Source organism: Gigantopelta aegis, chromosome 15, assembly GCF_016097555.1.
Source record: "Gigantopelta aegis isolate Gae_Host chromosome 15, Gae_host_genome, whole genome shotgun sequence".
NCBI lineage: Eukaryota > Metazoa > Mollusca > Gastropoda > Neomphalida > Peltospiridae > Gigantopelta > Gigantopelta aegis.
Window position 1 is genome coordinate 28,062,840 of NC_054713.1, and position 13,040 is coordinate 28,075,879.

The 13,040-nt window shown below is 37.6% G+C and overlaps 1 protein-coding gene across 2 annotated transcripts; it reads left to right on the plus strand.

The window, feature by feature from the left end:
- The first annotated feature begins 1,933 nt into the window (after window positions 1–1,933).
- Window positions 1,934–12,637, plus strand: LOC121390216 (spore wall protein 2-like). Of its 2 annotated transcripts, XM_041521987.1 has the most exons (5): window positions 1,934–2,013; window positions 6,343–8,907; window positions 9,259–9,357; window positions 9,788–10,035; window positions 11,935–12,637. In XM_041521987.1, exons 2-4 carry the CDS (start codon window positions 6,345–6,347, stop codon window positions 10,021–10,023), a joined length of 2,898 nt encoding a protein of 965 aa, XP_041377921.1. In that variant the 5' UTR covers window positions 1,934–2,013; window positions 6,343–6,344; the 3' UTR covers window positions 10,024–10,035; window positions 11,935–12,637. The 2 variants fall into 2 exon arrangements, with proteins under 2 accessions (XP_041377921.1, XP_041377920.1); XM_041521986.1 differs by having other exon boundaries at window positions 6,343–9,357.
- The last annotated feature ends 403 nt before the right edge of the window (window positions 12,638–13,040 follow it).

Here is a 13,040-nt window from a genome sequence, read left to right on the forward strand (position 1 = left end):
AACCGTAAATAAAATGTGCTGAGTGCGTCGTTAAATAAAACATTTCTTTTCCTTTCATATGATAAGTGGAGCTAAAAAAAAAAAAAAATTAAATAGTCACGGAGAATGATGGGGAACGAAAGACATAGCGCCTCTTAAAGAGACATTCCTGAGTTTGCTGCATTGTAAGATGTTTCTCTTAAAGGGACATTCCTGAGTTTGCTGCATTGTAAGATGTTTCCGACTAATAAAATATTTCTACGATTAAACTTGCATATTAAATATATTTTCTTGTTAGAATATCAGTGTCTGTATATTCAATGTGCTTCTGGTCGTCTTAATATTTGTAAGAAGCCCAAACTGGATTTTGTCTTCAAATAATTTCGTACGTACGAAAAAATTACATTTTAGAAAATAAAATAAAATTTAACCTAATACATATATAAGAACGATCAGAAACATGTTTAATATACAGCCACTAATATTTTATGCAAAAAAATAAATATTTGATATGTAATTACAATCGTTAAAAAGTCTCTGTTACTCGATAACATCTTAAAAAGTGCAGCAAACTCAGGAATGTCCCTTCAAAGCTGCCGTTCCTTCTTTCAGTCTTATAAAATCAAGTCCAGAGTTCAAATACAAGCATAACTGCATTTTTAATTCACTCGCGAGTTGTGTTTAATTATATGTATTGTAAAGAGGCACCAAGAAGAAATTGATCCTTGTGAACACAAAAACGTATACAAGTTTCGCCAATGCATAGTACATATTATATTTGATAGTTTTGAAAAAAAAACACGTGTAGTTAATCACATAAGGTGTATATATAGGATTTATTGTGCAGTCTAGGATATGGTATATCAAAGGAGTGTGTAGTGCCATGAATTGTAATAAATACCTGAATTGTAATACCTGCCTTGAATTGTAATAAAATCTGCCCTGAATTGTAATACTGATTTGAATTGTAATAAAAACGTCCATGAATTGTAATAAACTAGCTGATTTGAATTGTAACAAAGAATTGCCCTGATTTGTAATAACCAGAGCTGCCTTGAATTGTAATAAGATACAGACTTGAATTGTAATAACACAAAAATGGAAAGGAACGTGTGCTTAAACGACAACGTACCGCATTTCTTCAATTGGAGGCTGTCCAAAAGGTATCGTGGTAAGTCTGCAAGTCTGGCAAGTCTGCGGGCGAGTCGGTGCCATAGGTTCGAGTCCCAGAAATGGCACGGGACAATTTGTGAGGCCAGAAAGAATTAATTTTAATTATCCCCTACGCCAGTGCGTTAATATCTATGTATGTAACAGACAACATCGACATACATACAATATATAGATATTCATGCATTAATACATACTAGGCAGTGCCAGGTCTGCCCACTGTTTCATGCACGTAAGCGGGATCGACCGCGTAACTTGTAGACCCCATGCATATAGTTGAGTTATATATAAGAATGATCCGGTGGCCGAGTTGTTACGTTAGTGGTCTGGAAACTGCGAGCGATTCAGTGCAATAGGTTCAAGACCCAGCGACGGCATGATACAATTAGTGAGGCCAAAAACGATTTGTATCCCCTCTGCCAGTGAATTAATAGCTCTTATATATATATGCTATTCAACCCCAACATACATACAATATATAGATATTCATACATTTAGACATACATGACCTACACGCGCGCGCGCACACACACACACACACACACACACACACACACACACACACACACACACACACACACACACACACACGTCCATGGCTCTATCTACGTGAAACAGCCTGATGAACGTATGTATAATTATGGGGTTCCTGACGTCAAGTACACTGGATGTTGTGACACAATAACAATGCGCCCCGGAGCATTTTGCACCCCTTTGTGTTTGTCCTGTGAAGACTTTCTCTCGATAAGAGGATAGAGACGTCATGAGCGTCAACAATAGAGCTGGCTTCTCTATAAGATGGGAGAGATTCACCGAGCCCCATCATTTACTGGAAACATTGACCAGAGACACTGATTCCTTCCAGTACGTATTGGTTATTATATTATTAAATTATATATTAACATGTTTATTACATACAGTTTTAGCAATTAAAACTTATTTTAAATGATATGAACTATTTGTTTGTCTAAATAATATATTAACATGTTTATTGTATACAGTTTTAGAAATTAAAACTTATTTTAAATGATGTTAACTATTTGTTTGTCTAAATAATATATTAACATGTTTATTGCATATTAATATTTTTTATTGCATAAATAGTTTTAGCAATTAAAACTTTAGTACGCTTGCGTCAAAAGGGAATCGATGAATTGGTATATAAATCTATGAATAAAATTAAAATTCATATATTTACGAAAGTTTCTTTACTAATTATCATCAAATTGTATAAGCTAAATCTGATTATTTGAAACACGTATGAAGACAACGAGGTAAAGCACTGTTGTGTCCATATATGCAGATGAAACTGCATACCTCGGCTGTTCTAGCATATTGTTTTCACCCTCGTGTTAAAATGGGATTTCATCTATGTAATTCGTTAAGAAACATTTCTATTTATTTCAAATATTTAGTAAAACAAAAACCAAAAAATACTTTATTTGACTTGGTATGTGTTTAAAACTCAATAATATGAAGTGTAAAACGGGATATTAGCAAAGCAAACGCCTTACATAATTGACGGGGAAATATTCTGGAAACTAGGAAAAAGAGTACAAGAAATAGAAAAAAAAGGAAAAAAACTTTCTTGAAAGATAAATAAGATCAATGAAATCTTAAAAAGAAAAGAAATTGTAGAAAGCTGAGATGCGTTTTCCCAACTGGCGATATTTGGCATAAAAGTATGCTTATTAGTATATTCGTATATTTTGTTATTAATGGGTCTATAAATGATTTTATACAATTTGTTTGATGAACTATTGCCAAGATTCACACTGATTATCGAAGTCTTTATATAGACAATTGTTTTTATAAAATACTGTATTTTACAATCTGTATATATATATATATATATATATATATATATATATATATATATATATATATATATATATATATATATGTGTGTGTGTGTAGTACTTTATATTAATAATTAACCAATTAATAAAACAATGCTTTTTCGTTATGGTACTGAATAAAACCACTTTTTTTTTATCTAATTGAAATTGTTCACATTTTTAATGCCCATTCATCTTCTGTTTTCCATTGTACTGTAACTTTGGAGCACTCATAAAATAAGTGTTCGAGTGTTTCTGGCAGAAGATGGTACAAATCGCAAATATTACAACCAACATATTTTATTTTATTTAAAAATATATTTGTAGCTGTTATCCTGTGTAAAATTTTATATTGAAACCATAATAAAGATGGGTCTTTAATAGTTTTGAATGGTAGAGCATAATACTTTCCCCATAATTGTGAAGTGAATTAAAACCCCAATACTTAATATCGTTTTTGAGACGTAGGAACTGTTGTATTGCGATTTAATATTGTGTATATTTGCTTACTTAGGTTTATATGTTTTACAATATGTTTATTTTAGTTTACAATATGTTTATTTTAGTTTACAATATGTTTATTTTATGTTAACGGAAGAATCGGGTTGCAGACAGTGTTAAAACGTTGGATGTTTGAGTTTGTTGTTTGACTGATAAATAATTTAATGGCTCTTATTGAAGAAGCATATTCTAAGAAATTGGATTGCACTTAGTATTTTGTTATGAATGTATTGTAACTCATTAATGTCCCATTTTCGTCTATTAGATCTTGAATAAATACTATGCCTTTTTGCAAATACTTCATATAAATAAAAGGTTTGCCATCTTTTTAAATTTTACTTTTGTACCAAATGTTTATGCTCGGTAAATCTTCATTATTATCAAGCGTTTCTTTCTGTTGAAAAGTAAGCCAGCTTTGTCATACATCTTTCGAAAAAACATTTTTAATGTTTTTAATTTTTTAGTTGAATATAATAATCTCAATACTTAATTATATTTTTTGTCCTTAAAAGTTTCATAGCTTGGAAAAGATTTGTCCATTTCGAGTTTGATATTAAAAGTAGCTTTTAACGCAGTTGTAAAGTCTGTAATGTTTAGCATTTTGATGCCTCCACTTACATAGTCTTGCATTAGTACTTCTCTTTTGACTTTTTCTGGTTTGTTTTGCCAAATAAAATTTTTAAAACATTTTAATTATTTGTATCTTGATCTGCTACATTTGGTAATGCAATTAATAAATGTGTTGGGTTTTTTAAATTATTAAGTTTTGATAACAACGATGCGACCCAGTGGAGTTAATTTTCGAGTGGATCATTGTATTAATAATTTTTTCATCTCCATTAACTTCGGTTCAATGTTCGTTTGAATAATTTCTTCAACATTAACTGAAAAATGTATTCCTAGTAAGGAAACTATTTCTACATCCATTCTAACTTCCATTCTGGATGATGGAAAACATCTTTTGAATATTTTTATTGCCTATCCAGATGATTTATTTTTATTTTGAGTAGTTTATTTGTAATCCAGATGCGTTGGCATACAGGTCTAATATTTTTAAAGTGCTATCCAGGAATGTATGGGTTCCATCTAAAATGAACGAGGTGTCATCAGCGTACTGTGATATTAAATATTATTGCCCGTTTATATTTACACATTTTACATCTTTTGAATTTCTTATTAATATAGCTAGTATCTCGGCGCAAGTTATAAAAATATAGGGAGAAAGTGGGTTGCCTTGTCTACAACCTCTTTCTAGTTTAAAACTTTCAGACAGAAATCAATTTTGTAATGTCATTGATTCTGAATTATTATAAAATGTTTTAATCCATGATTTAATTGACACTTTAAAATTGAAAAAACTCAAGTGCTTGTTCAATGAACGATCAAGAGACGTAGTCAAACTCTTTTAAAACATCTACCAGAAACAATAAGCCTGGAATTGCATGAATTTCTGTATACTGCATTATATCATAGACTAGTCTTATATTTTCAGATAAAAATAGACCTTTCATGAACCCAGTTTGATCTTTTGAAATTATTTTATACAGCACATTTTTAATTGTGTTAGCAATGCAGCCAGAGGCAATTTTTTATATACAATTTAATAGTGTAATTGGTAGCCAGGTGGGTTTTGGTATACATGTAATAATTCCAAATTTTTGTGTGTTGGACATTTCGTTTAAATTATAACGGTAATTAATGGACCTAACAATAAAATACCCGAGATCCTTCTAATATTTTAGCTCTAGCTTTAGGATGGTTGATATGCGTATACTTATTTGTATATAAACTTTGATTAAGTACAAAATTAAAATCACCACAGAAAAAATATTATTTCTAAAACATTTTCATAAAAGTGCGGATTGTCATTATTAGGACCATAAATGCTGGCAACGGTAAGTCCAGCGATTCTCTTGATATGCTGTTGGCAAAGGTTTCTACCACGAAATCGGTGGATGTTGGCTTTATCCTGTAACGGTAAGAATGGGACATCGGCGAGACTTGCCGATCAGAATTTCTTATTCGGCCTGAACAAGATACAAAGTAAAGTTTGTTTTATTTCACGACGCCACTAGAGTACATTGATTTTTATCTAATCATCGGCTATTGGACGTCAAACATATGGTCATTCTGACACTGGTTTTTTTAAGAAGAAACCCGCTGTCACCACATAGGCTACTCTTTTACGACAGGCAGCAAGGGATCTTTTATTTGCACTTCCCACAGGCAGGATAGCACAAACCATGGTCTTTGTTGAACCAGTTATGGATCACTGGTCGGTGCAAGTGGTTTACACCTACCCATTGAGCCTTGCGGAGTACTCACTCAGGGTTTGGAGTCGGTATCTGGATTAAAAATCCCATGCCTCGACTGGGATCCGAACCCAGTACCTACCAGCCTGTAGACCGATGGCCTAACCACGACGCCACCGAGGTCGAACAGGATACAGTCAATATCCTATGTCATTAACTAATTATTATCTTTATCCTGCAGACCATATTTCATCTATATTGAACGATTACCTAGAGCGATGTTGTAATGTTACATTATATAGTACTATTAGTAGCAGAATATAACTTGAGCATAAGTAGCTATGCCAAACTTATATCCTGCTACTAATAGTACTATACGTGTATGACTTTGCTTTGTCGGTCATCATACTATATCATTAGAAACAGTGTTTGCAGAATAAACTAATATTTGCACATTCGTTTATATTATGTTTTATAGATAACATGAATTAATATTTACACATTATTTTATTTTATGGGTTTTTAAAAATATTTTCACATTATGTTATGTTATTTTATTTTCTGTTTTTTAATATTTTCACATTATGTTATATTATTTTCAGAAATGAAGATGTATATTTTCAGTCCTCTTCTCCTTGTACTTGTTGTCTCTACCGTTCAGGGCAGATATTTTATGCGTAGTTCACTACTGACACGAATGCTGCACGAAGGCAAGGGACCAGGGCAGAGAGAGGGCAATGGCCAGGGTGAGGAGAGGTATTCTAACATGAATCAGGGAGAACAGGGAGATAATTCGCAACCGAAACGTATGATGCACGAAGGCAAGGGACCAGGGCACAGAGAGGGCAATGGCCATGGCCATGGCCAGGGTGAGGAGAGGTATTCTAACATGAATCAGGGAGAACAGGGCGATAATTCGCAACCGAAACGTATGATGCACGAAGGCAAGGGACCAGGGCACAGAGAGGGCAATGGCAATGGCCAGGGTGAGGAGAGGTATTCCAACATGAATCAGGGAGAACAGGGAGATAATTCGCAACCGAAACGTATGATGCACGAAGGCAAGAGACCAGGGCACAGAGAGGGCAATGGCAATGGCCAGGGTGAGGAGAGGTATTCTAACATGAATCAGGGAGAACAGGGTGATAATTCGCAACCGAAACGTATGATGCACGAAGGCAAGGGACCAGGGCACAGAGAGGGCAATGGCAATGGCCAGGGTGAGGAGAGGTATTCTAACATGAATCAGGGAGAACAGGGCGATAATTCGCAACCGAAACGTATGATGCACGAAGGCAAGGGACCAGGGCACAGAGAGGGCAATGGCCATGGCCAGGGTGAGGAGAGGTATTCTAACATGAATCAGGGAGAACAGGGCGATAATTCGCAACCGAAACGTATGCTGCACGAAGGCAAGGGACCAGGGCACAGAGAGGGCAATGGCCATGGCCAGGGTGAGGAGAGGTATTCTAACATGAATCAGGGAGAACAGGGCGATAATTCGCAACCGAAACGTATGATGCACGAAGGCAAGAGACCAGGGCACAGAGAGGGCAATGGCAATGGCCAGGGTGAGGAGAGGTATTCTAACATGAATCAGGGAGAACAGGGCGATAATTCGCAACCGAAACGTATGATGCACGAAGGCAAGAGACCAGGGCACAGAGAGGGCAATGGCAATGGCCAGGGTGAGGAGAGGTATTCTAACATGAATCAGGGAGAACAGGGCGATAATTCGCAACCGAAACGTATGATGCACGAAGGCAAGAGACCAGGGCACAGAGAGGGCAATGGCAATGGCCAGGGTGAGGAGAGGTATTCTAACATGAATCAGGGAGAACAGGGTGATAATTCGCAACCGAAACGTATGATGCACGAAGGCAAGGGACCAGGGCACAGAGAGGGCAATGGCAATGGCCAGGGTGAGGAGAGGTATTCTAACATGAATCAGGGAGAACAGGGCGATAATTCGCAACCGAAACGTATGATGCACGAAGGCAAGGGACCAGGGCACAGAGAGGGCAATGGCCATGGCCAGGGTGAGGAGAGGTATTCTAACATGAATCAGGGAGAACAGGGCGATAATTCGCAACCGAAACGTATGCTGCACGAAGGCAAGGGACCAGGGCACAGAGAGGGCAATGGCCATGGCCAGGGTGAGGAGAGGTATTCTAACATGAATCAGGGAGAACAGGGCGATAATTCGCAACCGAAACGTATGATGCACGAAGGCAAGAGACCAGGGCACAGAGAGGGCAATGGCAATGGCCAGGGTGAGGAGAGGTATTCTAACATGAATCAGGGAGAACAGGGCGATAATTCGCAACCGAAACGTATGATGCACGAAGGCAAGAGACCAGGGCACAGAGAGGGCAATGGCAATGGCCAGGGTGAGGAGAGGTATTCTAACATGAATCAGGGAGAACAGGGCGATAATTCGCAACCGAAACGTATGATGCACGAAGGCAAGAGACCAGGGCACAGAGAGGGCAATGGCAATGGCCAGGGTGAGGAGAGGTATTCTAACATGAATCAGGGAGAACAGGGTGATAATTCGCAACCGAAACGTATGATGCACGAAGGCAAGAGACCAGGGCACAGAGAGGGCAATGGCAATGGCCAGGGTGAGGAGAGGTATTCTAACATGAATCAGGGAGAACAGGGCGATAATTCGCAACCGAAACGTATGATGCACGAAGGCAAGAGACCAGGGCACAGAGAGGGCAATGACAATGGCCAGGGTGAGGAGAGGTATTCTAACATGAATCAGGGAGAACAGGGTGATAATTCGCAACCGAAGCGTATGATGCACGAAGGCAAGAGACCAGGGCACAGAGAGGGCAATGGCAATGGCCAGGGTGAGGAGAGGTATTCCAACATGAATCAGGGAGAACAGGGCGATAATTCGCAACCGAAACGTATGATGCACGAAGGCAAGGGACCAGGGCACAGAGAGGGCAATGGCAATGGCCAGGGTGAGGAGAGGTATTCTAACATGAATCAGGGAGAACAGGGTGATAATTCGCAACCGAAACGTATGATGCACGAAGGCAAGAGACCAGGGCACAGAGAGGGCAATGGCAATGGTCAGGGTGAGGAGAGGTATTCTAACATGAATCAGGGAGAACAGGGCGATAATTCGCAACCGAAACGTATGATGCACGAAGGCAAGGGACCAGGGCACAGAGAGGGCAATGGCCATGGCCAGGGTGAGGAGAGGTATTCTAACATGAATCAGGGAGAACAGGGCGATAATTCGCAACCGAAACGTATGCTGCACGAAGGCAAGGGACCAGGGCACAGAGAGGGCAATGGCCATAGCCAGGGCGAGGAGAGGTATTCTAACATGAATCAGGGAGAACAGGGCGAAAATTCGCAACCGAAACGTATGATGAACGACCGCAAGGGACCAGGGTACAGAGAGGGCAATGACCATGGCCAGGGTCAGGAGAGGTATTCTAACATGAATCAGGGAGAACAGGGAGATAATTCGCAACCGAAACGTATGATGCACGGAGGCATGCGACCAGGGCAAGGCAGTGGTCCGCAACGACAGGGCAGTGCGCAACATCAGGGCAGTGGACCGCAACAACATGGAAATGAAGTAATCGACTTAGGTATATATTTCTTCTGTTTGCTAGTTATTTTACCTGGATGGCCAAATTAGCAGGCCGACACTCAATAACAGAAGGGCGAACTTGTTTCACTGAGTTTCTTCTCGACTCGTCCTGCTCGTTCGACTTCGGTTTAAATAACCAATTTGAAGGTACATGTATATTCATTCATTGTTTCATTTATAGTTATTTTCGTGCTTATATCCAATTAAGGTTCAAGAGCGCTGTCTTTGGTGCACACCTCAGCTATCTGTAAAAAAAAGAAGAAAAAAAAGGAATTCCATTTAGTTAAGCTCCGTCGTTGGACCCATTGAACTATTTTTCAATAAATCAACCAGTCAATAAAGTAAAGGTTTATTTATTTATTTATTTATTTATTTATTTATTTATTTATTTATTAATTAATTAATTAATTAATTAATTAATTCTTCAGCCCATATCGAGGATGAGTTTGCCAGAAAGTGTACTCTAGTGCTGGAGAACGTTGAACAACTGAGGAAGGAAGCGAACATCGACGATAAACTGGTGAGGGCCCTGACGCAGCTCCTTAAAAGGAACCTGCCAGAAGGCGAAGACGAGGGTCCTCTTCTCGAAGAGATAATCGAGTTCTGTGAGAAGACAATGGTGAACGAGGCACCACAGGAGCCCGCAGATATTATTCCAGAGTAAACAGCACGAAAGGTAGAATATCTAGACTAAGTCAATTCATTCCAACCCAGTACAATACAATGCAATACAATACAATACAATACAATATAATACAATACAATGATGTCCAATCCAATCAAACACAATACAATACAATACAATGCTGTCCAATCCAATCAAACACAGTACAATACAATACAATACAATGCAATGCAATGCAATACTATACAATACAATACAATACAATACATCACATTACAATACAATACAATGCAATACAATGCAATGCTGTCCAATCCAATCAAACACAGTACAATACAATGCAATACTATACTATACTATACAATACAATGCAATACAATGCAATACTATACTATACTATACTATACAATACAATACAATACAATACAATACAATGCAATGCAATACTATACTATACTATACAATACAATGCAATACAATACAATACAATACAATGCAATGCCTTGCAATGAAATGCAGTACAATAGAATACAGTGCTGTTCAATTCAATCAAAGAAAGAAATGTTTTATTTAACGACGCACTCAACACATTTTTATTTACGGTTATATGGCGTCAGACATATGGTTAAGGACCACACAGATATTGAGAGAGGAAACCCGCTGTCGCCACTTCATAGGCTACTCTTGTTGATTAGCAGCAGGGGATTTTTTATATCCACCATCCCACAGACAGGGTAGTACATACCACGACCTTTGATAAATCAGTCGTAGTGCACTGGCTGGAACGAGAAATAGCCCAATGGGCCCACCGATGGGGATCGATCCCACACCGACCGCGCATCAAGCGAGCGCTGTACCACTGTACAAATACAGTACATAGCATAATGCATTCTTGTGTAATATAATACATTATAGTACAATACCATTCAATGAGTGAAAATATGTATGATATTATATTTGTTCTGTTGCAACTTTTCCAGAACAGAAACTTTACTAGACCTAGGACTTTTGAAAAACCAAAATGAATAAAAATTATCTTTATTTAATTATTAAATTTATAATTATTTAATAATACTGCTGTGCAAAAACATACCTGACAAAGCGATCTTCCCAAAAAACCAACAACACCATAACAAAACATGAATCGAACTCCTAGTGTAACTTTAACTTACACTCAACGACAGGACGCTGAGTCAGCATTATTTAGCTTCGTACTCGATCAGTTTTAGATATTGTATCGTAATTGCATTTCAGATCATTTTTTTATAAGTACAATTGTTTAAATTACTTCTTTCTTTTTTTCAATTATGATCAGATGCATTGGTACTCATCACATTTAAAAACGAAGAAAGTTTTAACGACATTGTCCTATATAATTAAAACGTAATAATTTACAATGTAGGTAATTGAATCATGAAGTTGTTGACATAAGTATAAATATGATTTCTATAGTTTCACTGTAATTAAAATACATTACAATTATGACTTTTCACCGAATATTTATCACATCTACGTTTTCTATAGATTTGTATATTTCATAGCTATGTCTATAATAAATGGTAATAGTTCGATGTGGTGTGTGTGTGTGTGTGTGTGTGTGTGTGTGTGTGTGTGGGAGAGAGAGAGAGAGAGAGAGAGAGAGAGAGAGAGAGAGAGTGAGTGTGTGTGGGTGGGTGAATGTTGTCACCCAAAATAACTTATATTTGGTTTTATTTATTTATTTATTTATTTATTTACTTACTTACTTATTAATGTGTTTATTCATATTTATCTTTGTTTCCCAATTTGTTATTAATTTATTTAGATAGTTATTTAGTTACTTACTTTAATTTTGTTTAATTGTTTATTTCTTTGCTACATTGTTGGTTATTTATTTATTGCTTTATTGGTCTCTTTATTTATTTCTTGGATGGTTTGTCCATTTACTTTTTACTTTGTTTTATTTTGCAGACGTTGTCCTGGCATCATTTAGCACCAGATAATCAACTAAAAGAGATCCTGCACTTGATACTTTTTAAGACTTTCAAAGAATTATTTCACACCCATGTGTAAACCAATTATATAATCATATGGCATAATATAGCCGTGTTAACATTCTATATGACAGTACCAAGATGCCACCAAATTGTATTCAGACACTAACACAATGTAGCACCTTAAGCATACACACAGCAGGCGCGGATTTAAGCCCGGGCCCATGACACCCGGTCCGCCTCCCTCCGTCCCCTTCCCTCCCACCCATCCCCACCCCTCTCCCAACTCCTATTTTAATTAATTTGTCAAGTAATAATAATTGTTTATACATAAGGTGAGAAATTTAGTTTATCAGCTCCATCCCACTACAGTATATTAACGTTTCGGGCCTCCAGGCGCGTGTGCAGCAATTTTAGTAGGGGGTGGGGGGGGGGGGTCCAGATTGTGGTGACCGAAGTTTATAGGAGGGGGTCGAGTCATGCTCCCATGGAAAAAGTATTGAGAAATATAAAATGACAATTTTCTTCAGCAGGAAGCGGTTTCGACCACCGAAACCCTCCCCCTGAACACGCGCCTGGGCTCCCCTACTAGAAAATTCTAGATCCGCGCCTGTAAAGTATACTTTATGTAAACAGAATGCACTGAATGTTTATTTAATTAAAGATATTTGCGCACTGTTTGTATTGGTATTGTTGTTATTAGTTTTGATAAACACGTAGGTGGTCGACACAACACACTTAAACATTGAAACCATTGTCACTGATGGCAAGGATCCTTCAAAAAATTATCAAATGGTGGCGGGGAAGGGGTGATGATTGGACAAACCATTATTTTTTTATTATTACCCATATGGTTAAAAATGTCTTGGTTTAATTCAAATTGTTATGCTAGGGTCAAACTACCAACTGTCACGACAGAGTTGGCCAACTCGCCGATCTCACGACTTCTACGACTGTCCAGTTTCTACTCTGAGCACTCTTACAACTCGATTCTCGTCGTATACACCTCCTACGACAGATTAGTTGTTAATTTGAGCGCACCCGTCGTACGTTGGGAGTTGGGGAAAATTACAACGCAACCGT